This window comes from Martes martes (genome assembly GCF_963455335.1).
Source record: "Martes martes genome assembly, chromosome: 5".
NCBI lineage: Eukaryota > Metazoa > Chordata > Mammalia > Carnivora > Mustelidae > Martes > Martes martes.
This window is the reverse complement of record NC_137892.1, coordinates 107567644-107593027: the sequence shown is the minus strand read 5'-3', so window position 1 is coordinate 107593027 and position 25384 is coordinate 107567644. Positions and strand designations below refer to the sequence as shown.

The 25384-nt window shown below is 46.1% G+C and overlaps 1 protein-coding gene across 1 annotated transcript in view; it reads right to left on the bottom strand.

The window, feature by feature from the left end:
* Positions 1 to 22081, bottom strand: part of SLIT3 (slit guidance ligand 3) — a 597630-nt gene extending 575549 nt beyond the window's left edge. Inside the window, exon 1 of the mRNA XM_080803857.1 lies at positions 21451 to 22081. Coding sequence (XP_080659983.1) covers positions 21451 to 21647 — 197 coding nt within the window. The 5' untranslated portion in view covers positions 21648 to 22081. The remainder of the gene's footprint in view (positions 1 to 21450) is intronic.
* Between the last annotated feature and the right edge of the window lie 3303 nt (positions 22082 to 25384).

Here is a 25384-nt window from a genome sequence, read left to right as displayed (position 1 = left end):
TGTTCCCAGTTTGGTTCAGCAAAAAAAGGAATATATATCCACTATACACCAGGCCCTGTGCTAGGTGTAAGGCCTGGGTGCTGAGATGAGTAAGAAAGAGATTTCTGCAAGATTCTGCTCCTTTGCAAAAACGATTTTTTGCTTCTCTTGTGATAAGATTGATTTTTTATTATATTGTGCTAAAATATATATAGCATAACATTTATAATTTCAACAATTTATTAATTTAAATTCAATTAGCCAATGTATAGTACATCATTAATTTTGATATAATGTTCCATGATTCATTAGTTGAATATAATACCCAGCCCTCATCATATCATGTGCCCTCATTAATTCCCATCACCCATCCCCCCACTCAACTCCCTTCCCTCAACCCTCAGTTTGTTTCCCAGAGTTGAGAGTCTCTCATGGTTTGCCTCTCTCTCTGATTTCTTCACCTTCAGTTTTCCCTCCCTTCCCCTGTGGTCCTCTGCCCTATTCCCTATGGTCCACATAAGAGTGAAACCATATGAGAATTGTGTTTCTCTGATTGACTTATTTCACTTAGCATAGTACCCCCCAGTTCCATCCATGTTGATGTAAATGGTAGATATTCATCCTTTCTAATTGTAACTATTTTTAAGTACATAGTTCAGTGGTATTGAGTACATTCACAATATCGTACAACCATAACCACTATCTATTTCTGAATCTTTTTCATCACCCCAAACAGAAACTCTATACCCATTAAGCATTAAGTTCCTACTCTCCACACCACCCCACTCCCAGACCCTGATAATCTCTAATCTCCTTTCTGTCTCTATGAATTTGCCTATTCTGGATATTTCATATAAGTGACATCATGTAATACTGGTCCTTTTGTGTCTAACTTATTTTGCTTCACATATTTTCAAGGTTCATCCTTGTATCATGTGCCAGAACGCTCCATTCCTTCTGAAGGCTGAATAACATTGAATTGTATCCCTAGATCATGTTTGCTTATTCATTCATCTGTTGACGGACACCTGGGTTGTTTCTACCTTTTGACTATTGTGAATAATACAGCCCTGAATAGTGACATAGACATTTGTTTGAGTCCCCCCACCCTTCAATTCTTCTGAGTGTAAACTTAGTCGAATTGCGGGATCGTACAGTAATTCTACATTTAACTTTTCGAGGAACAGCCACACTGCTTTTCACAGAAACCATTTTACATTGTATTTTAATTTCTCCACATTCTCACCAACACTTGTCACTTGCTGGGTTTTTGGTCTTTGTTTTGTTGTTTTGATTACAACCACCATGGTAGGTGTGGTGTGGTTGTTTCCTGTTAAGAGCAAATTGAGGAGATAAGAAATGGCTTGGTCACCAGAGTATCACAGGTGCACGTGGGGGTACCGAGTACAGCTTTGCCAAATGAATGCACCGGCTCTCCTGTTTACAGTACCCTATCAGTCCTTTGGACTTGACTGCTCGTACACCTCCTTCCTGATTCTCCTGCTCACAGGATTTGAAACTTGCACAGGGAAGCATAGCTCTGCAAAAGAGACCCAGGCAGCAACTGAGGTCACAAGTATCTCCGGGCTTTAATTCAGGGACCAGCTGCATCAGCTTCTGCATTTGTTTCCACAGCTAGGAATCAGTAAAACTTACTGCTTTAGGAAGCCCACTTGGTAGAAGCTCAAAAATGAAGACAATAAGGTGTAGAGTGTGGTGGTTAAGAAACCAAAGCTATGGGTCAAGTGGACCGCCCTGAATTTCCGGTCTACTGTTTGTCACATGTGTGACTACGGGCAAACTATAAGTCCTTTCTGTGCCTCAATTTGGCCCTAATCCTAGTCTTGGGGAGGATTAAATAAAACAGTAAGAAGCACTCAGCATAGTGCCTGACACAATGTGATGTTACTCTAGTTTTAGTGCACAGACCCAAACTACTTCCCACCCCACTTCAGCTACTTCCTCTAGCCTCCAAGACCCCCCGAAGGGCTCTGGGGTGAGGGCAGACTCAGTCTCCTCATGATCTTCCAGGCTGACTGCAAGGACTCCAAACACCCGTCCAGATGCACAGCTAGGATTTGAGATGAGGTCTTAGTCTTATTTCTTCATTTTGGCAAAGTGTTTGGGGAAAGAGAGCGGCTATCACCACGCAGCTCTCCGCAAAGTCACAAAGCATATACCCCAAAGGACCAGAAAGAACTTTCATAAAACCTACAGATGGGACTCAAGTTGAGTTTCCAAAGAGAAGACTGACTGACAAAAATTCAGTGAGAACAGCAGGGGGCTTTACCATGTGGACCCAAGGGAAAACACAGAAGGAATGAGCCATGAGGCTAGGCAGGGTGGTATTTCATGCTGGCAGCACCGTAATTCTTAAGTGAGTGGAAGGCAACACATTCAGCTTGGCCTGACAGGAAGCTTTATATTAGACTGAAGCATATTGAAAATATCAAAGTCCATGGAATGAAAAATAGCCCCTGAGCCTAATACTTTGCCTATAACTTAAAAGTTTTATTGGACATGGACACCCTCAAGCCAAAAGCCAAACCACTGGGGGTGAGAGAAGGGCTGTTACATAGCAGGACCCTGCAGGTGTGTGAGGAGCCATGGCTGTGACTGGAAAAAAAAAACAACGGATCCTATTTTTCGAGCACTGTGTTAGGTGCTTTCCACTCACGGTCTGACTGATTCTGTATGGCAGCACCGTGTGTTTGAGATATCAGCCCCATTTTATGGAGAGGGAAACTAAGGTTCAAAGTTAGGAACTTGCTGAAGGTAAGAGAAGGAAAAATTTCTGTGACGTATATATCATTTTTTAGGATGAACTCTACAAAATTACTGCTAGTCAACTTTTCTACTAATGAGAATGGCAATTCCATAGGGTTCCACCTAATATAGCACATTATATATCAATTACTTATATATTAATTATTTTATGTACAATAAATTGTATCACACATAAATGCCTTATTATGTTGATTATACAATGTCACCTATACATTACATAATATGTATATGAGGCAGAATTCTTAGTGGTTAAGGTGGATTCCTGACTCAGACCGCATGAGAAACTTGACTCTGCCACTTACTAGCTATGGGACATTGAGTAAATAATGTATCCTCTCAGTGCCTTTGTTCTTCTTCTATAAAATGAGCTAGTAATAGTACCAACCTCATAGAATTGCTGTAAAAAAATAAGAAAACATAGCAATGTGCTAGAACAGTGCCGGCATTTATTACTTTAAGCAGTCATTGTGCACGCGTTTGTTCACTAATTCTTTGCAAACAAACCTTGGCAACGGTTAATGCTACCTTGGTTTCACAGTGTGAAGCCCAAGACTCAGAGATCTGCCCACGATTATATATCGGGTCTTTCTGAGTCTCAAGCCTATCTGTTCCTTAGAAGCTGCCAGCTTCCTCTGGTGGTCTCTCGAGGCTCTTGCTGCCATTTGGTGAAAAAAAGAGGTTGAACCAGCTGATTCTGTGGTTCCTTCCAGCATCCTTGTGCAAGGGGGGATGGTATATCAAAGCAGCAGAAATAACAGGATCAAATGCCTTAGGTTCCACTGAACACAGTATCCTTAGCCATGTGGCCAGAAGCATTCTGTATTTAGAGTTCCAATTTTTTTTTCTTTTTCATCTATTTCTTTCCAGAGTCCTCAGTACATTTCCTAATTAATCACTCCCACTTAATTTCCTAAAGCAATCACAGCCTCCCCGCAGGCAAGCCGCCTCATCTTAGGCAGAAGCACACACACCAGCTGGCCCTTCGGCTACGTGGGAGTGTGTGGAGCAGCCCTTGGACACAGACCAAAGAGTGGCACAGACACAGGGGAAACGTAGCTTGGGAGCTACACTCGGAGGACACTCTTCCTATGCTGGTGACATGTGGTTTCCTGGTGAGCAAAAGGACGATGAGATTTGGTTCTCCAAGGAAGCCCTAAGACGCAGAAGCTCTGGCTGGAGCATCCTAGGATGCAGGGAGATTCTACCAGCAGCTACTCTGTGATGGCTGGAGGCTATGCTGGCGAGGAAGGAGGCTCAGATTTCTCTCCTAGCTGATGTGTTGTGTGAATTGGGACAAGCGCTTTCCTTCAGTTGAGCTTTAGTTTTCCCATTTTAAGATGGGAATATAGTAATATACACGACACACTGCAGATGTAAGGAAGGAAACCACAAATACAACCACCGAGAGAAACCAGGCTGAAGATACCAGTGAGGGAAGCTGGGCTAAGCAGGAGGAAAATAACATCAGGCGAAATGGCATCTAACATACAGTTGGAGTTACAGCAAGGAATGGCGGGGACTGTGGTGCAACGGGGACACGCCTCATCTAAAAGCCAATTACTGCCACTGAGCCAAGCTGACCCTCCTATTTGCCACCTTTTACCAATTTTTTAAAAAAAGAAGCTAGCGGTAGATTTTTATATGAATTCACCCAATCTTAAAATGTTGGCAAGAAATGGACACTAAAAAGACCAATTGTATGAGCCAATACCTTGTGAGCCAAGTACAACACATCGGAAGGCTTGACTTGGCCTACTGGCCACTATTTGTGAACTCTGTCAATGTAACTATTAATTGGGACAATGTAATATATAAAGCACTTACCCATGCACATAACACATAATAAACACTCAATAAATGGTAGCCAGTGGTTATTATTACTACTATTAACTTTTCTGTAATTCAGAACCCCCATCTGTAACAATGGATGTAAGGATTCCTGATAGCTCTCTGGCTCACCGGCATTTAAGAAAATCTGTGAGGGCACTAGAGAGATTAACCATTGTACCTTCACAACATTTATGGTGCTTTGTTAATTTAAGCCCACTTTACTGTGACTGGGCTAGAGGAGTAGTTCTCAACCAGAAATGGTTTTGTCCCCCAAGGGACATTTGGCAATGTCTAGAGACGTCTTTTAGTTGTCAGAGTAGAGAGGGGCTGAGATTGGAGTCATGGGCAGAGGTCAGGGATGCTGCTGGATAGCTAAAGATGAACAGGACAACTCCCTACAATCAAAAAATGCCCAGCCCTAAATATCACCAGTACTCAGGCAGACAAACCCTAGGCTAAGATGGGAGTTTCCCTTTGTACCCTCTCTATAGAAAGCCCTTTATAAAGATGGAGGTTTGGATAGGTTCCTACTTGGTAAGATATGGGAGAGTCTGTGGGGTAGAAGGAGAAGGGAGATGGCAGATGGGAGAAGTGAGATCGGTAAGTATCTTCTCAAGAGGCTCAAGGCCCTGCTTTCACTCTGCTTCCTATAGGAATCTTTTCATCAGTATCTTAACAATTGTCACATCAACATATTTCCTTAAAAAATTCTGTTGAAGCTGTACCCATTGGCAAATGGGCTCTGGGGAAACTGAGGACTTGAGAAATGAACTGCCTGAGCCAAGGTCACTCAGCACGTTGCAGGACAGATCTGGCAGACCTCTTGGGTTCCTGATCCAGATCCCTCGGGAAGACATCACTCTATTTTGCTGTTGCCATGGTAATTATAAATCAATTTCATTTCTCATTAAAGCAGTTACTCCATAGAATGCTCTCACAAAACACTGTTGAACTCGTCCTAGCTATTGCACGGATGTGACAGTAATCACATTTTTGTATATTCTATAATTCTGGCTATGTCTATGATTGGCCTTCACCTCAAATGGTATAAATAAGCAGGGTTGTATTGCACTGTGCTTGTCATGCATGGCTCTGACTACTCCAAACAAAGAAAACTATGCTAGAAGCAAAGAAAGGCAAGAGATTCTGGTTCATCTTAAGAAAGGAAAGGAAAGGAGAATGACTTTTATCAATCTCTCCATTATGCTAAGGGTTTTACATAACTTGTATCATTTAATCTTCTCTATAATTTGAAGACTTTCTTCAGGTCAATTTTCTCAAGTGCTGCTGCACATTAGAAACACCTGGGAGCTTTATAAAATCCCAACACTCAGGAAAGCACCCCAAAATCATTCAGAAGAATCTCTGAGGACCAGACCCAGACACTGGTAATTTTAAAATCTCCCCAGGTGATTTTAAGGCACAGCCAAGTTTGAGAATCAAGTTTTCAGGACTCATTATCCTTATTTTGCAATGATGCTGACATCCTAAGAGAAAAATGAACTTGCCTAAGGGTACCCAGCTGGTGAATTGGTAAAACTGTGATTCAAACCCGGGCCTGCCTTTTTCCAAATGCCAGTCACAATCTCTTTCAGTATGCCACTTCCCACCCCAGAAGTTTATTGTCTGTGGCTTTCTCAGAGTTATCTGGTGGCAAGTTTATGAATCTGAGCAAAAGAGAATTCACTAGAAGACTATCAGGAACTTCTAGACTCAAAGGGATTCTAAGGACAGGGCTGGGGAGAAGGAAAGCAGGCAATTTCTGGTCATTGCACAAGTGCTTACCTGAAATGGCAAGCCATCGTGGCCAATCTCTCTGTCCCTTTGGTCAAGGTTCCATTTTCAGGGAGGAAGCACCTGATGGACCTGACTTTGGGGCATGAGCTCATCTTCTGACCAGGGTAGGGCAAGGCCCCAGATGACACACCAACCAATTTGTACCCTGTGGGTGCAGAAGATGCTACTTGGCTAGGAAGGAAGGCTGAATCCTCAGCAGCCAAACACAGCACATGTCTATCACGATGGAGGAAGTGCAAGATGTGGAAAAATGGGAAGACCTAAGTCTCACAGGTACACTATGATCCTCAAGTAGAACTTAGCAGAAGCCCAGAAGCCCATGAAACAGTGATTCAGAAGAAATATACCACCTGGGGAGGTGAAAACAAATGGCCTCAAGATCATTCACAAAATCTTATGAGTGTGTGTATTTTTCCAAAGGACAATTTATTTTATCAGATTATCTAGACTTGTTTTCTAAAAAAAGTCTAAGGTTGGGGCTTTGGGGAGATCTTCAGGAAGAAACAGAGGAGCTCCTAGTCAACGGTTCGTAACAGAGCTTCAGGTCCCAGGAACCACCTGGAAAAATTAAATTGGGTGTCCTGGTTGGCTCCACACAGACAAGACTGGTACGGTTCGACACATTTGAACCAGGAAAACAATGTTTTTTTAAAAGACCACCCACAACAAAAACAGACACAAAGAGCTTGCATGTTGCCTGTAATTACATGGCAATGAAGGAGAAGATAGACCCAAAGAGGAAAGGACACACACGTATATCTGAGCAAAATAGCTGTACCTGAAGGAAGCCAGGGGCATTCTGGGGTCAAGAGTCAACAGGGGCAATTAAAACTCAACTGCACCTGTGTTCAAAAAGGACCTTGTCCCAAGCAGCTGGCCTGCACCCATGAGCTCCTTGCCAAAGGACCAGTTCTCCATCCATGACTAATCTTCCCAGATCTAGGCATCCACAGACCCCTAGCATGTACGGACTTGAGAAATGAGTCTATTATGAGTTATTAGCATTAAATAAATAATTGTTAGATGTGTCAATTCGCAGATAAGTCAATATATGAAAAAAGAACAACAATTTTTAACTGTGGCTGTTCAATGTGCAGGTGCTAGATGTTAAGTCCCTACTCTGTGTCAGGGACGGAGCTAGAAGCTTTACATAATGTATTAATCATCCTCAAAATAAACCTAAAACATATATACTATTACCTCCATTTTTCCCATAAAAGAGATGAAAGGATTTCTCTGTAGTCCCACAGTAAGCGGTGGGATTTGAAATCGGTCTATCACCTTGAGCATCTGTGTCCTTGCCACAGTGCCACAATGCTTCACAATGTCCACTAACATCAACTAACAATGTGTTGGCCATTTTGCATATATTATCCCTCATTCTTCGAACAATGCTTGAGATAGGTATTAGTGTCTCCATGGTGGGGTGAAGGGAGAAAGTTGAATCTAGAAACACGAGTAATTTGCTAAAGCACTCGTTTTTGAACATGGATTTCTGATTCTCTCTTTGGCTCAGGGTCTTTCCACTAAACCTCCTGCCTACTCAAGTCATTTTGCTACTTTAAACTGGGTATGGTGCGTACACAATGAACTCTGGAACACTGACAAGAAATAAAATTAAATTAAATTAAAAATTTTTAAAAATGTGTTGACTTAGTCTTATGCTCACAAGCATTGTACTAAGCCCCTGTGGAGAAATGTATAGCTTCTGCCCTCAAGAGGCTTTTATGGAGTTAAGAGATCAGTTACACAGCATAGAAACCAACAGTGAGAATTAAATGGCTGTAGAGGATGTAAAACACGGTGGCAATGGCCATAAATTCTTTGGGACTTCTTTTGAGAGGTGATCCTCACCCTTGAATCTGGACTAACTTGTGCTGCTTAGAACAATCAAATACAACAGAAGGGACAATTTTTGCCCGGCTCCTAAAAAGTCATGCAACCTCTTTGTTGTTTATTGTCACATTGTTTTTGGAGCTCTGAGCCTCCATGTGAGAAGTTAGAACACTCGAAGGCCACCATGCTATAAGGAAGCCCAGGCCACATAGAGAAGTCACATGCAGGGGCTCTGGTCAACGATCCCAGCCAAGGCCAGACCTCAAGTCAACCCAGTCTATTTGCCAGGTGTGTGAGTGAACAGCCTGCAGATGATTCTAGCACCCAGACATTCAACTCTTCCCCCAATCATTCCCACACTGATGCCTCAGACATTAAGAAGCAGAGACAAGCCATCCCATTTGAGCTACGTCCCCAACACTGACTCAAAGCAGCATAGGGCAATAACCAGTGAAATGGTTGTTGCTTTACAACGCTAAGTTTTGGGGTGGTTTGTTAAGCAGCAATAAGTAATCAGGATAATGGCTTTTTGAGTGGTTATTTAAGGTTAGGCACTGTCCTCTAAGCTCGACATGTGTTACCTCATCTGAACCTTCCAGCAACCCGATGAAGCAGCTTACTATTAAAGAACATGCCACGCTCCATAGCTCAGGGGTTAGAGCACTGGTCTTGTAAAGAACATGCCCAAGATTACCTAGTTAGCTATAGCACTTGAGCCCAGGTCACGCCAACTCCAGTATCGATAACTCCGCGCTGCTCTGCTGTAGAGGGAGGGAAATTATGTCTGTGCACAAAGTCTACAAAACCCAAAGCCAATCAGTTTGAAGAGACACCAACTTCTATTTTTGAAACGAAACATCTTTCTCTTTCTTAATTTCAGAAGGCTAACTGTGGAGCTGAGCTCATTATTTGAGCCTTAATCAAGGACCAGCCACTCCCTGAAGCAGTTGTCCCGGCCACTCTACTGCCTCTAGAAAGTCCCTTGGGTTGGCTGGATGTTGGCTCAGGTCTAAACCTCAAATCCCAGCCCCCAGAAGTGAGGACATATAGGGCTGAAAGGATCCTTGGAGATCATCCAGCCTGTTCCCTTCATCCCCTCTAAAGACGAGGAAACTGAGGCCCAGAGAGGTCAAGTGACTTGTCTGAGGGCACTCGGTGTGTCGGACATGCAGCCAGGTCTTTGAATTCCCATGCAAGTATTCTTTCCACTACACCATGCTGCAGTTGCTAAAAATTCCCCCGAGCTGCCTCCCTCGGCTCTCCTCTTGACAAAGCTGCTTCCCCCACCCCGCACAACTACACACAGTCACATTTGGCAAGAGGTCCTATCAGTCCCGCTATGCTCGTGAAATGCTGTTTTGCAGTGGGGCCTCTTTGTTCGTTAGCAACACAGACAAAGAAAACTGTAGCGCAGTCTTCTCAGAAGGAGATGTTTCTTGTTTTAAAGACGGGAAGAGAGCTTCCTGGCTGAATATGGCTTGAATCAGCATGCAGCTCCAGTCAGGAAAGAACGCAGAGGAGATTTAGGTCTTTGCAAAATTTCTAGAACATACAAGGAGGGCACATGGCAGGAGGAAGCTTATGGGAAATGTTTCAGAAAGTATTAAAATGTATGCCTAAACAGAGTAAACAGAGCAGATTGGTTACCATCTTGTGGTATGAAGTAATTAGAAGGGGGGGGGGCACCAGACTCATTAAAAAACTCCCATGAAGTAACTGGCCTTCCCACTCTGGATTCCTGCTCCAGGCCTGGTTCCCAGCGTTCCTTCCCTTATAGTTTTCCTATCTGAGGTCTTCCCTTTCTAGACTCTAAACAAGCTACTTTGGTGCTTAGGGCCTTGAGTATAAGCTGCTGTCCCAACCCACCCATTTTGTGCCTCTCCCCTCCAGCTCCACATTATTCCTTGTTTTTGTTGTTGTTTTGTTTTGTAGGTTTTTTGGTACTAGATTTGGTCCCTTTTCTGTCTCTCCAGCTTCAGATTGGCAGAGGCTTCCTAAGGGTGAGAGATCTTTATTCTGGACCAACACTGTGAGCAAGGCTGACATGAGAGGGGGCAAACTTCTCAGGAGGTCGCCTCCTATGACTACTCTAAGACACTTATCTGTCCAGGTGGCTGGATCACTGGGGAAGGGGTAGACCAGATCCCTAGAGACACCTCCAAAGCCTAAAAATCTCTTGGCTAGGGAAGGAAATGAGATGGGGGAGGGACAGAGCCAAGTTCCACGGCAGAAATTCAGGATTTTTCAGCTGGCAGCAGATGGAAAGAAAACCGCCAGCTTCTAGTAGGAGGAGATGTGGTGTACACATTTCTTAGGGCTATTACAAGCCGCAGGCCTTCCAATCCAAAGGACCAGGTGAATGCCGCCTGAGAACCAGCCTCCTCCACATACACGCAGCACTAGGTCCCAGGCACAAGATGAGATCTCCAACAAGAAACTGGGCTAAATCAAAGTTCTCGGACCCTTCCCCTCTAAGCTTAGTATAGCACATAGCCCACCCCTCTCGCAGGCAAACCTGCACAAAGAGCACATGCCAGTCCAAAGCCCCCTGTTTCATTTTCCCCTGGGAAAATCCCTACCTGCTTGTTAAACCTAAAAGAGAAGAAAGGGAATTAGCACCACGGGGAAACAGTGTCTAGTGATCTAGCGACAGCCGCAAGCACCCAGGAGGGGAAGCTGGCAGCGCAGAGGAGGCCCTGGATCTCCTTGTGGCCTCCAATGCTGCTGCGCTGTGTGTCAGTGTTTATGAAATGCTTCTCAAATAAGGTCAGTGTTCTACACAGAGTTAGGGCTCTAATAAAATGCAGAACTGGTGCTGTTTGCCAGCTAGCTGCAGAGGCATACTTAAATGCTTTCTCGGATACAATTGTTCTCAGATTAATATTTTCCCCATGAGTTTTTTTAATTCTACTTGTACTATTTTTTTTTTGACATGTGAGTTTTTCTGCATATTTGTACCCACTAAAAGGGATGAGTGGGACTAGTTTTCATCAGTGGTTCCTGAGGGCTTGGTGTCGCCTCCCTTATTGTTCTAGCATTTCCCCCCACCATCACATCCTCTCTGAACCTAGCATGGTGGCCTCTGCCTTGTCAGTCATTGGGTGGGAAGCAGCAGCCCAGACTGCATTCCATGTCATTTTGAGCTATTCTAGTTATGAGGACAGTTCACTTGCTTTATTCATTGTTGTTCCTGGCACATAGTAGGCATTCAATCAATAGCTCCTTTAAACAACCCCATCCTTCACACAGTCCCTTCTGTGGTTCTACTTTCTTGGAAACTGCCATTTCTCAATTACTCAGGCAAAAAGTCCTCTAAACTTCCCCTGGTTGGGTTGCTGACTTGGCTGGTGAGGTGCTTTATTTGCATTTGTAAAAGATGCCCCTTAAGAAGTGAAAAGGAAAACCTAGCAAGAGTCTGAAGGCATGGGTGACTTTGAACTCATTATTGAGTTTCCTCTTCTGAAAATGCACGCTGATCATCTTTCAGATATAGGATTTAGTGGTTAAAATCAGATATCGTGGGTGGACTCATTAAGGTATTCACAGAGCTCTAAATTTAGGAGGCATCTGCAGACATCTGATCTCATATAAACCTTGCATCAGCCCCATAGGAGAAGGGTTAGTCCTATCATTCTGAAGGTTTCCGATGAGAAAACTGAGACTCAGAAAGATACTTGTACAAGGTCCCACGGTTAAAAGAAAAAGTGGGGGTGGTGACAGAAACCAGGATTTGGCTTGTCTTTTTATTCAGTTAAGGTTATATCAAATTGTACTCATTATTGGTTTCTCATTAATACCAGTTAGAAACCCCATATATATATCACATGCCCTCCTTAATCCCAACACCCAGGAGCACTGGATGTTATACACAACTGATGAATTATTGAAAACTACATCTGAAACTAATGGTGTACTATGTTGGTCAATTGAATTTAAATTTAAAAAAAAAGAAAAAGAAAGAAACTCCATATTTAAACACTTATCTACATACATTCTAGAGCTGGGCAGAGATGGGGAGGAGAAGAAAGAATATCAGTAAAGTGCAAGATAGGCCAGAAACTTCTGTACCACATTTCTGAACAAGATATCTCTTCAATGAAATCATCACTGCTGAGCTTTTCAACTGCAGAAAAATCTGCTCTATTTTCTCCTTGGGTTGTAGGAAACTCAGCAGCACACTGTAAGTAATTGATCATGCACAGTGCCCAGCCCTGGAGCATCTCTACACTTTACCCTGGGCATCATAAATGCCTTCAGGTGGCCATGAAAAGGAAGTCTGAGGTTGTTTCCAGGATACAACCACAAGCTGGGCATCTCCAGTCTCCAGTGAAGGTCCAGGCCACAAAGAACCTCCTGAAATCCAATTCCAGGACCCAAGGCTTAGGTGGTGAATGTCCAAATTCAGTGTCGATGCTATGGAGAGATACTTGAAAGGGAGGAGAGGGTGAGAAGGCAAGAAGCCAAGCTGGAGGGGTCAAGGCAGGGGCCAGGAGCAGCTCAAGTTCAAGGAGAGAAGCACAAAATGTACAGGTCCATGGTTAAGCCCACATATCTCAGATTAGAAGAGGACCATGGGCTCCACATCTTGTAGACCAGCCTGAGTCAGGGCATACACTATTTCTAGAGGGTAGGGGAGCAAGAAGTGGGTATGCCAGGTAGCAGACAGGAAGTACAGGAACTAGGGAGCCCGAAAAACTCAAGAGGGAGTCAAGGTGGGTGGTTAAATGTGCTGGCTGAATTTCAGGAACCACAATCCACACTACTGCCAAAGTGCAGAATGAATCAGGGGTCGAGAAGCCAGACTGGTGTTTTGGACAAGAGGAGTCGAAGCCCACACAGGCAGTATAAGGCTGTGGAAAGCGGAGGCATATTTACTCCAACTGGGATGCACCTTCTATATGTCCTGTTCTATCAGGACCCGATCTCAGGGTGGGGGAGCCCAGAGATCAAGGCGGAGAGAAGCCCAGTGGTACATTTAATTGGGAAGGAAGGCAATCCCAGCAAAAATTTAAGCAAATACTTTTGGGGAAAATACTGGTCAAGAAGCCTCCTCAGAATTCTTCTTAAGGAGTTTATCCCCTCAAATCCAAAATAAAAATATTAGCCATCTAACCATGGTGATACTTTTCCTAAGACTTGACCTAATGGATTCTTCTCTAAACACCCTTGTTAGATGACATTTCTTCAAGAACAGTTTCTATTCATTTTAAATTGGGCTCAGGCTCTCTTTTGTTCAACATAACCATGAACTCCTGCAAATCTGTACCACGTTTCCATCACTCCCAATGGGAACACTATTCATCCTTCAAGCTCCAATCTGAATGCCGCCTGCTTCCCCAAACTGGACATGACGGCTCTACCACCAACTATCCAGAACGCAGCCCCAGTCTTCCTTTCGGGATGCCTCGCATCAAACAGGTGCTCACTATTTCAACCGGGGCTCATTTTTTTTCCCCTTCTTTCCTCCTTCTTATTTGAGAATTGGGTTTGGAAGACAAGCAAGGGGGCTGACTTAGAAGGCTTGTTGAGGAATGATGGCATGATCAGCAAGGGGAGCGCAGACCTGAGACCAGTCTGCCTGAATGAGCCCTGACTCTACTGCTCAAACCTGGGAAAATTACTTCACCTCTCTTAGTTTCCTTATCTGTCAAATGAGGACAGGATGGGTTTCTGCCTTGCATGATTGTTAAATTAAGTGAGAGAAAGTATGTAAAGAAAGTGTGAGAGTAGTGCCAGGCACAAGGAGGAGGTTAGCAACCCGCAGCTGTTGTGGTGGCGGTGACTGTTGTTGTCATTAGCATTATCATTGGTTCGAAATTTGGGAAGAGCCTGTGCACCTCTAAGCCTCATTCCTCATCACGTTCATGCCCAGCACTGCTCAAACAAATGTGCTCTGTGCCAGCGGGCGCCCAAGACGTTAAAGGAAATCACTTTGCAAGAGTGAGTCTTCTCCGCGGAGCTCTGCTGCTGACAGAAGAGCTAACTTCACACGTTACAGTACTTTACAGGAGAGAACACACACATGGGCGTGCATGCCCACACGCGCGCACACACGTGTCACATCAAGGCCCATCCCATGCTGGTGAGGCTGCTGGTACCAGCCTAATAGGACAAGGATGAAACTTAAATCACAATGGAAAGGGCCAAGAGTAACCAAGACTTTAGAAAGTATTTGACAAACAGAGGAATTAAGCATTAATAGGAAATCATTCCAGAGAAAATATGAACAACAGAACCCCAGGGGAAGAAGATGCTACAGGCCAACAAGACCTCAACATTTCTATGCATCCCAGCCAGAAAGAACAGCACAATATATTCATGTAATCCACTCCCCAGCCATAGAAAGACTTTAAACAAGCAGAGAGGACTCTGCTGATTCCATTGACAACCTGGATAAAGATCCACAGGGCAAGCCCAGGAACCCGGCAGACGGAGTGGGGGTAGGAGTAGTAACATGCTAGAAGAGAGAATCCAAATAGAAAATGTCGCTGAAGAGCTGATGAAATTAAACTATTTGCCAAAATTTAATTAAGATAATGCAGAGTGTTGCACTTAGACTCCAAAAAGTCAACTGTGCAAATCTGGGATGGAGAAAATAGGACCAACAGCAGGGAGGGTTGGGAGACACCAGGGATGCAATGAACAGCCTGGTGGGAAGGAGCCAAGCCAGGGGTGTGGCTCTCTGAAGTGAAAATGTCGCTTTGGGATGTTGATAGAAGTTTAGATAGCAAGGGAGTAGAAGGACTCATTCTAACTCTTAAGCAAAGAAGACTGGAACCTGTTTGGAGGAAGATAACCAGGAACGGGAAGGGGGCCTGTCTCAGAGACTAACACACACAGAATAGTTGAGGCAATTATAAAAATTTATGGAAGAAAGAAGAAAACTAAGATAAGTGGGTAGTGAGAAGCACGACAGCAGTAACATTTTTGAAATCCTACCATTTGGAAGAAGGATTATATTTGCTCTGTGTAACAACAGTCAGGGGGAGATAAGTTCAACCCCCAGGCAAAGAAAATTTTCTTGTTAAAACTGTTTTCTAAAATGGAATAAATTGCTTTAGGAAAAACTGAGTTCCTCCCCACTAGCTGTAATCCAGCAAAGGAGAATGGCGGCTCTCTCCAAAATTATGTTGGTGGAAGATCAGTCTGCACGTGGTTGGAACAGGAACCAGAGGAACCCTTTCAACCCTGACAATCTATGTTGTCCCCATGAGGCTGTGACTTGGGCTCGCTCCGGAAGGAGGGCTACAGTCAGTGAGAATCTCTATGAAAACCACACTAGGAATACTTCGGGAGGATGCGCTGTGAGTAAATTCAGTCCGTGTGAGTAAATTCAGTACTCACAGCATCCTATGAAGGGGGTATTTTATCATTCCCACCTTACAAATGAGAAAAATGAGGTCACCCAACTGGTAAGTGTTTGAGAAACCAGGAGTGGGCCCTGTCTGCCTCTGAAGTCTAGGCCTTTACCCAACGGTTGTTCGTTTTCCAACCTCCCTACCCACTCACTATTGAGGACTTTTAACTACACAATCCTGACGAATGTTTCCCAGGGAATGCTGTATCAAATACAGTGCTGGCCACAGAGCGGCAAAGACCACAGCAGACCAGCCCTAGCAGACCAGCCCTAGCAGTACTTACGAAACACAATCCAGATCTTCAGAACTGAGAAGCAGAAGATTCCCATTATGAGCGCTTCCCACCTGGGCAAGGCTGATTTGAATTTAAGGCTGGAGAATGCCTTGGAAACTCAACACCATGCACCTGAGCAGGATACCCTCTGCATCTATCCTATCTGGGATTAGTAATGGTCCAGAAAAGCGTTCTGGAAAAGCCTTCGTGCCTCACTTTTTCCTTTTCAGCCATTCTGAAAAGGGTTAAGACCACCTTACATAATGAGGGTGGAGCATACTAGTAAATACAGCTGTTTCAAGTAAAAGCAGTAACAGAGGCAGACACGGGAAGTCAGTAAAAGGTATTTAGGGAAAGACAGAAAGAATGAGCTTTGAAAAAAAAAAAAAAGTCAGGGCCAAAAATTCCCCCATGAAAATCCAACCCCCCAAAATAAATAAATAAAATACATTCCTTATTTAAATATACCACAAAGCAGCACGCCCATGGAAAAGATATAAACCACTTCAACCGTAATCCCCTTTTTATGGAACGGAGGCCAACCTGGGTTTAGCTGGAGAGGAGAGGGAGGGGACCAGCCATGAGTTACGCTGGGCACAGTGTATGTGCAGGCAAGGAGTTTGCCTCAATGGAGCACAATGAAACAGTGGGCATCTCAAACTTTCCAGCTGGATGGGGCCCAAGATGAAGCAACAGAAGAAACGGCCATGGTCACCACTATGGATAGCTGGTGGAGGCCTAAGTGCCAGCTACTGTGTTAAGCACTTCCTGTTCATTATTTTATCTGATTCTCCCCTAGCAGAACATTTATGAGGCACACTTTACAGGTAAAGAGCAGTAGCTGGAGAACTGGGCACTGGGCTGTGTGCCTGAACATGGCTCCTCCGGGGCCACACTCACAGCATGCTCACACGACCACTGTGATCATCATCCCAGTATTACAGCTGTGGAAATGCAGTACAAAGGGATTAAACAGACTACAGCCCAGAGGAGTGGAGTCATTCGCCCAGGGTGCAACAGCAAAGCCCTAACAGAGACAGAATTCAAACCAGAGCTGCCTGTCTGCAGAGCCCACAGCCTGAACTGGGAGGTATGGGGTTCTGAAACCTTGCCACAGCCGACTTAGTCCTTGCAAAAGATCCCAGGGCTCTCAGATCTACCATTCTCACTTTGCAGGGGAGGAAGAACTCAGAGACAACAAACAGAACCGGAGAGAAACAAAATAACAACAAAATAACAATCAAAATGCAAAAAATGCAGAAATATACAAGACCCAGATGATGTGCAAAAGCAAAACTTAATAATGATCCTACAAATACATCAATTAATACAAGAAGAGCAGCAATCAAAAACCACAGAGAGCTCAGGATGATGCTGATGAGGTCCTGATTAGAAAGGCCTACAGTTTAAGTGTTCGGGACTGCTAGCTCTTTTCATGGGCGTGTGCACAGTAGGAGTTTTGCAAGGTTGCTAAGCAATGCCTGGCAACCAGACTCCAGAGTGCATCCCTCATTAGGAGTCCTTGGTAACTCTAGTAAGGCAATAATTTTAGTTCATGAAAGCCAAATTTTAGAAACCCTTAATAACTCATGTAATCGGTTACTAGTAAGTCGCCCTTGGCCATACATAAAAAACACAAAACCATAATCACCCATCTTTTACTTATAAGAACTAAAGAAAAACTTGTATTTTTGAGACTTCCTTATTTAATCAACACATACCGGTTGAAAACCTACCATGTGTCAGGCACTGGGGAAGAGGACCATACAGGGAAAACTATTAGGACTACACCAGACTTCTGCTTTCAGGAAAAGGAGGCCCAGAAAGGCAAAGCAATCCATCCAGTTGCACAGCACACTGGAGGCAGGTGCACTTAAGTGCTCCTGTCCAGCTCATGGGTTCACCAGGAGAACACTGTGCTTCTCTGAAAGGCCACATCACCACGGGTGGCTCAGAGAGGGCCCGTGATTCACCAAACTGCCCCTCGTCTGCTGGGCTGGCTCCAAGGCTAGAAGTACCAGGATGCAGGGCTTGGCTGTGGAGCATCTTGGAACGTCTCCCACTTGACCTGGAGACCTCTGTGGTCAAGTGAGGGAAAGCCTGTGACACGGTGTCGGTTTTTATTGGACCCAACCACCGGCGAAGCTTGCCATCATCTGGAGTGATGGAGAAAATTAAGTTACCACATTCTCACGTTTCAGCCTTTCGCCCGTTTTCCTTCGCAAACAGGAAATGTTTATTTAAATACAGCAGTCTCCAGCATGTTCCAGAGCCAAGTGAAAAACCAAAGATGTCCACTCTTGCCCCATTCCGCTGTTTAGGCCACCACCTCGCTGCGGGTGAGAAGTAGGCCTCTGCCTGCCTTGAGGCAGCATGGGGAGAAGGGGCCCCTTGTGAGAGTTCGTTTTCATCTGTCTCCTCTTTTTCCAGGCTGAGATTGTGGTTGGAGAAGAATTACATCTGTGGGCTCCTTTTGTACTCAGAAGGGTAAATGCGACATCTGTTTACTCTGTGCTCCATGGTAAATGTTTTGTTTCAAGCACCACCATTCACTTCCTCTCCTCTTGTCCTCTATCTCTGCTGCACGGATAATAAATTACACTGAATTCTCTCCTGCGTTTATTTAGTTTTCTTGTGGGTGTCACCTCCTCATTGAGGGGGAAAAAAATGTCAGTAGTTTATAAACGATAGAGAGTTTCTCTTTCTGTGTAATGTGCTGACATTATGGAGAAGAAGCTGGAACACAGACCCTCAACTCTGATACCAGCTTAATTATGAACAATGGAACAAGCCCCATTCCAGGCCTGAAGCAAAGTCCAAATGGTGACCACATTATCCCCATACAGATTTTCCTTAAGGGGTAGCATGAACACATAAGGCCTCAGAAGTTAAAACCCCCAGAGAGACAATGACACACATTTGCACATGTATGTGCACACACACACACACATACATACTCCTACAGAAAAGCCTCTCTGGGAGGCCAAGTAGCAGGAATGGAAAAAGGGTGAAAATGCTTCTCCTTTGTTATAAAACACAACATAAACATTAGAGATCAGAAAACTGGATTTGAGGAAAGTCCTGAGCATGTGATGCCAATGCTGACAGACCATATGCCCCGTGAAGAAAACGAGCCCTGGTGAGTTTCAAAGCCTGACTAAAGCAAGTTTCCTTCTTCTGTCCTCTGCTTACATTCTTTACGTTGAATTGCTGGTTTTCTTCTGTATATGCAATGATTTTATATACAGTTACTGGAATGCATAGAGGTTCAAATAATGTTTGTTGAATGAATGAAGAAAGGAATGAATGAGAAATTCCTCCCGTAAAAAAATCCTCCCCATAGCTTAGAAATGCCAAACATCCCCCCAAGAGTTTGCAGAACTCAAACATTCCATCTGCATTGACTGACAGAGGATGAGAGGTGGTGAAGGACTGTTGGTGGGCTGCTCCTCACCCCTGCAGCCCTCCTGACCAAGCTTTCTTCTAAAGGCTGTCCCCTCTCCCAGGGCAGGAAGACCAGAATGAAGAGCCAGCCTTGGCAGCCACGTCACTCCATGCACCCCAGCCAAAGAGGCACCAGTGCCCGGAACCAAGGTAGTTGAGACTCAGATATTCCAAAGCACTTCCCACTCTGCCAGTGCCTGCGGATGACCATGACTGCAGTAGGGGGCCATGGGAATCCCCAGGACTCCGTCTCCACCCAGTGTCTCCAGTGGTAGAGCAGAGGGGGTGCTCCAAGCTGCCTGGGTCTCCCGGGGAAGGTGGGTGGGTGGCATACTGACTGCAGTGCTATGTCTATAGCTTTTGAAGACTTCCTACCTGCCAGCAGGAGAAGGGGCCACCCCCCACCCCGTTTCCCAAACAGGTACCATGATTTTGAGGATGGAGGAGAGGTAGTCTCACGACTCCAACCAAACAGGAGAACCAATGTCATAGCAAGCTGAATGTTGGCGGGGTCCACCCGAAGCAGTAGCAAGAGCAGGCTACCCTAAGACCCAAGCCCAGCCAGAACCCTTCCAGGACCATCTATTTACAGATCTTGGCCCCAACTGACCCTTGTTCCAAAGATGGCTAGTAGAGTGGGAGATACCCAAGAATACCACTACAACAAGTTTTTAACTGGTACTGTAAAATATGAGGTCTGAATTAAGCTGTGGACACCTGGATTGTGGCCTCTTTATTGCCACTAACTTGCTGCATTACCTTGGGCAAGTCTTTTCAAATGTCTGAGCCTCCTTTTCTACATATGTTAATGAAGGTTTGGCTCCAGTGCTTTAGAATTGCATGACCACACAGAATAATGAATGCACTTGAAAAAAAAAACAACATGTATGTTTTGAGCCACGGGAAAGCTCCAGGAGAAAGGAAAGCAGTTATACTGAGTCTCTGCCTAGGGACACACGGAGTTAGAGGAAGAGAAGTGAGGTGACAGGAGGTGATCAACAGGAATAACATACTGTAGGACAATTCAGTCTCGTGCCACTCTCTTCCAGCCTCAAGTCAAGAGAGCAGAATGGAAGACCCAATGCACCCACCCCTGAGATGCAATGGGCAAGGGAGACAGAGGGAGAGCAAGACACGAAGAAGTCGATTACACTGGAGCAAACCCTCACCCACTTCTGGGCTGTGTTCCCAGGCCGGTTCCAACCCCCTCCTCCATTTCTCCTTCTTCCCTTACTCCCCAACTGTGGGCTGGGAAGAGCCCACCCTCGGAGTCCAAGTTTTGAATTTGGTCCGAGGATCAAAATGATAAATGTTTCCAAAACGTTGACATATGAAAAGTAAATATTTGGTTGCACAATTGGGGTTAAAACGAGGGTCAATCCACCCCATTCTCCAAACGCCTCTCCTCTCGCTGCCAAACCCAGGATCCGAGGCTGAGTGCGGTTTGTAAGATTATAGCGCTCGGTCTCATTTAAAGGGCTGTCAGCATTTCCATTCTCCGGCCCGTTTGGGGAGGCATTTATAACGAAGCCATAAAAAATTCACCCCGGCTGCAACTTGGCATCTGGGAGGCTGCGCTCCAGGCAGGGCGGGTTTTGCAAGCACCCACTCTCAATTCGTTTGGTTCCTCAGAAGTTAGACCTTTACACACTCTCTCAACTTCGCTTCTAAGGGCAGCCGGAAAGTGACTTGCCCTTTCTGATCTTCAGGCAGGTCAGAGTCTCGGCCCTCTCCGGTCTCCGTGCCCTTAAGCCCCATCACCTTTCGGCTTTCTCCTTCGCCCACCTCTTAAATGTGCGCGGATCCCCTGCCCTCGTCCTAAGACCTCACTGGCTGCAGTGTTCTTTCCTCCCCTCGCTTCCTGCCAGCGTTCTGCTGGAAACTGTCACCCGGCCCTGCGTCTGGAGCCTTCAACCCTGGAGAATCACTGCTATTTGCCCATCGCAGTGGGCTTCAGGACCTCTCTCCCCAGACCTGCCCAACGCCACAGACCCCCAACTCAGGGGATGAAGAATCCGACCCGGGAGAGAGTGACAGCAGAGACTGCATTCAGTGCGGCCAAGAGGAGAGGAAAGATCTGGTGCCTGGGGGCCCCACTATGGACCCAGGTGGGTGGCCCGGGTTGGGTGGGGCGGGGGTACTCACAGGCGCTCGGCGTTGCGGGGTATGCCCCGGGGAACCCCCCGGAGGCCCAGCCCGTGGCAGTCCACGCTGGCGGCGGAGCAGGTACACTTGGTGGGGCAGGCGGCGGCTGGGGGCCCGCTCAGGACGCTCGCCAGCGCCAAGGCCAGCGCCAGGCGGGCGCGCACGCCGGCGCCGGCCCCTGTCCGCCCGGGGGCCATGGTGTGCAGGGGCCCGCGCCCAGAGGAGGCTGCCTCGGCGGGGCAAGACGCGTGGAGCCCGGGGAATCGCGCGCGGAGCCCAAGCGGCCTGGGGAGCGGGCGGCGGAGTTGGCGCGGAGGAGGAGCGAGCTCGGCGCTCAGGCGCACGGGGCGCAGGCGGAGCGGGGCGCGCCGGGCGGCGGCGGCGGCGGCAGCAGCTCCATCCGCGGGGCTGCTGCTGCCCCGCTGCGCATCGCTCGGAGTGCCCAGGTACAGAGCGCCTCCTGGGCCCGCTGGCCCGCTGCCCGGGGCGTGGGCCGGGTCGGGGACCTGGGGGCGAGCGCAGTGGGGCACGGCGCCCGAGGAGGTCCGACTTGGGGCTGAGCTCGGGAGCGCGGCTGCGGCGGCTGGGGCACGGGGCGGCAGGGTGAGCTGGCCGGCGCTCGCTCTCTCCATTCACTGAGCAGGGCAGACACCGGAGACGCGGGGCCCTCCCCTCCCGCCCCCCCCAAAAACGCCAGCTCCGCCTCTCATTGGCTGCGCCGCACGTCATGTCGACTAAGTTGGGAACTTTGCTGGAGCAACCCAGAGCCCGGAGGGGAGGAGGCAGGAGATGTGTTAGAGGGAAGGAAAGGGGGCTCGGCCAGCAGGGTCCCAAAACTGAGACCCATTCACTGTTACGGAGCCAAGGATTGATCAGGTTGGTGGCACTTTCTCTTTATTCTGGCACTGAGCTAGGCACTCAGCTCAGTTTTCTTTCCTTGGGTTTCAACACCGTCCCGCAAGAGGGCATCTGAGTACCCCATTTTATAAATGAAACAAAGTTCAGAGAAGTAAAGGGACTTGCTCAACGCCACACAGCTCCTAGGTACCCCAAACCACAGTCCTCACATTCACTCATATTTTACACCACAGCCCATCAAAGCTGTGTCCGTCACTCATCTAGGAAGATCCTCAAAGATCCTACCTCATCTTGGCAAAGATCCGCAACTTCTTCCTAAAGGACCTGTTTTATTGATACTAAGCATTTCACAGTCACACGTGTCACATAAAATGTTTGATAGTGTTGTTGATCAGGCTGCTGCTGACAAACCCTACACGCAGACGGGTCCTGCTTTGCCTAGACCCAACGCCCGCTGTGCAGCTAAAAGTCGTGATGGCCAGGACTAGGACCGCTGGACTGACAATGCCCATCCATAGTCAGCTTTTGCTTCATGACTTGGTGACTCCGGGACAATCATGTCACCTCTGAGCCTCGGTTTCCTCAAAGCAAGTTTGGGACCGCCTCACTGGGTTGTTCGGAGCATCAAAGAAGAGAAAGTGTTTTTGCAAAGCAGTCATTCGCATGTGAGACATCCCTTCACCCCCAGAGCCTTCATTCTTCCATAGCGCTCTAAATTGGCCAGGTCTGAGCTTTTCCAGATGCTGGTGGGGAGGGGCGCGTGTGTTAGAAGCTCCATAAATACTTGTAGGAATGATTTTGTTTGTTTGTTTGGAGGGAGAGGGCAGCAACTGGAGGAAGTATTGCCCAGACTTCCTTAAAAAGTCTAAATGAGCCCTGAACATGCGCGTGCGTGCACACGCCCCCCCCCCCACACTTCCATGCACACACGTGCTTATCCTGAGGCTCACACACACACCCATATACACCCTCACACTCAATCACATACACGCATGTGTACATGCATAGCCTCACACTATGCACAGTCACACATACCACAATAATAATTACGCAGCTGAGAGCTCTTTCCTTTTCTTTCATATAAATGCTATTCTAATTACTTCTGCCTCATTTTCCTTGAAGGAAATTTTCAACGACTTGACCGTACCTATCCTGTGAATTTATAGTAGAGGTGTAGATTTTATTTTATACTATTTAACGTATTTTCAAAATCATAGCACCCAACTGCACGTACGTGTACACGTACATACACAGTCACACACACTTCAGCCCCTCCATCATTCATAAACACATTAGGCGTAATTTACTGCTGTTTTTCTTGGGAGCAGCTTTCCGTACCGATGCTGTTCTCAGCGCCCTCTGGTGGCCATAGAGAGTCTAAGCCCTGGTCCATAGAGTGACTTCAGCTTTTAAGAACTCTAAACATCCTTTCCTCTGAAACTTTCCTCCAAACCTTGAACCAATTTAGTACCAGGACTGAGGCAGATGAGAGAACTGGGCAAAGAACCAAGGGCACAAAAGCGTCTCAGACTGTCTGGAGCAGAAAAGAGTGGAGTTTTCTTTGTTTTCCCAAATGCACGCTAGAGCATGTTTTGCAATCCCTTTAGGCTGGGCCTGGGTCTGTGCTCTGAGCACAGTGTGAGGGTGGGGTGGGGGGCAGGGACTTTGTTTTCCATTTAAGCTGATGGGAAATTTCATGAGCCTGACTAGATCTTTAAGTGACTTAATAGGCATTCAAGTGTGCTTGCTTTTCTTTGGGAGAACACTTTAGAACAGAGCCTGGGAGTCAATCATCCCAAAGAAACAGGCGGTAAACAGGGCATGGGCCGTACAAAATTAGGGAGCAGGGCTGGAACCACCTTGAAAGCCACCTGATCCAGCATTTCTGCAAGTGTGTTCTGACAACTACTAGTTCTACTTGTTTCTTCAACAAAGTGGGGAAGGGGGTTTCTTGGGCAAAAATAGGGTGAGAAACGCTGGCTTTCACTACTCTTGGAGTTTTGTATCACCAATGAGCATATTTAAGATTCTGAGAAGCCCTGCAGTAAGGAAACTGGTTTAAGGTTTGTTGAACACAGTTTCCCTGCTATAGCTGACCCTTTTACATATAAACTTAAAATCCTTTTGAAATTTTTGGAGAACACCCAATATAATTCAGCCTCTGTATTCAATAACATGGAAACTGAGGCTCAGAGAGGGAGGGTCACTAGTACAAGGTTATCCAGCTAATTAATGAAAGAGCCAGAGCCAGGACCCAGGGCTCCCAATGCTTAGAATTAGGCTCTACCCACTCTCCTCTATGGCTTCTGAAGCATTACTCTTCCCAGAGAAGTATGAGTAAGTCCTTAGGAGGCGAGTTTGTTGGGTAGGACTTATTATGTCTAAGTACCAGAGAGATGGCATTTACACCTTATGGTGTCATTTTCAGAGTTCTGCATAAGCCTCCAGGGCCAACTTTTGGATTTTTTTTTCTTTATTTCTCTCTAGGCTTCTCGAAAGCAAACTGCCCACCCATTCTCCAAAGAAACTCACCTCAAACTTTCTCCTCCACCCGTTTTCTGTCTCTCAGTGGAAGGCACCATTATTTACATGGCTACTATGATCAATTGAGGTTTTCTGGTTTCAGCAATAGAAAATAGCTAATTGAAGTTAAAAAGAAATAATTTTTATGAACGCCTTTGGGTAGCATACAAAATTAAGGAGGAAGAAACTAAAGAAGGAAGTTTTTAAAAAGACACAAACCAAGGGGGATCTAGGATCAAGCCCAAACCCAAACTTCCAAATTCCCAAGACACAAAGACTGGCCTGGCTTAGGTTATATAATCACCCTGTTAACCACAGAAGGCCAGAATCTGTGGATAACAGTTCCGTGAAAGCTATACTCAGTGAGGCAGGCAGGAGCAGTGTTCTCAAAGGAAAACTGGGGAGCTGTAAGCTGAAAAAGTAAGGGGACGGCGAGAAGGCAAAACAGCACCAAAGCATCTTCCCTCTGTTTCACACCACAGCCATTCAGTTCCCGAGTCCCCTTAATTATTCCTCATGAGTATCATTTGCATCTGTCCCTCTTCATCGTTGG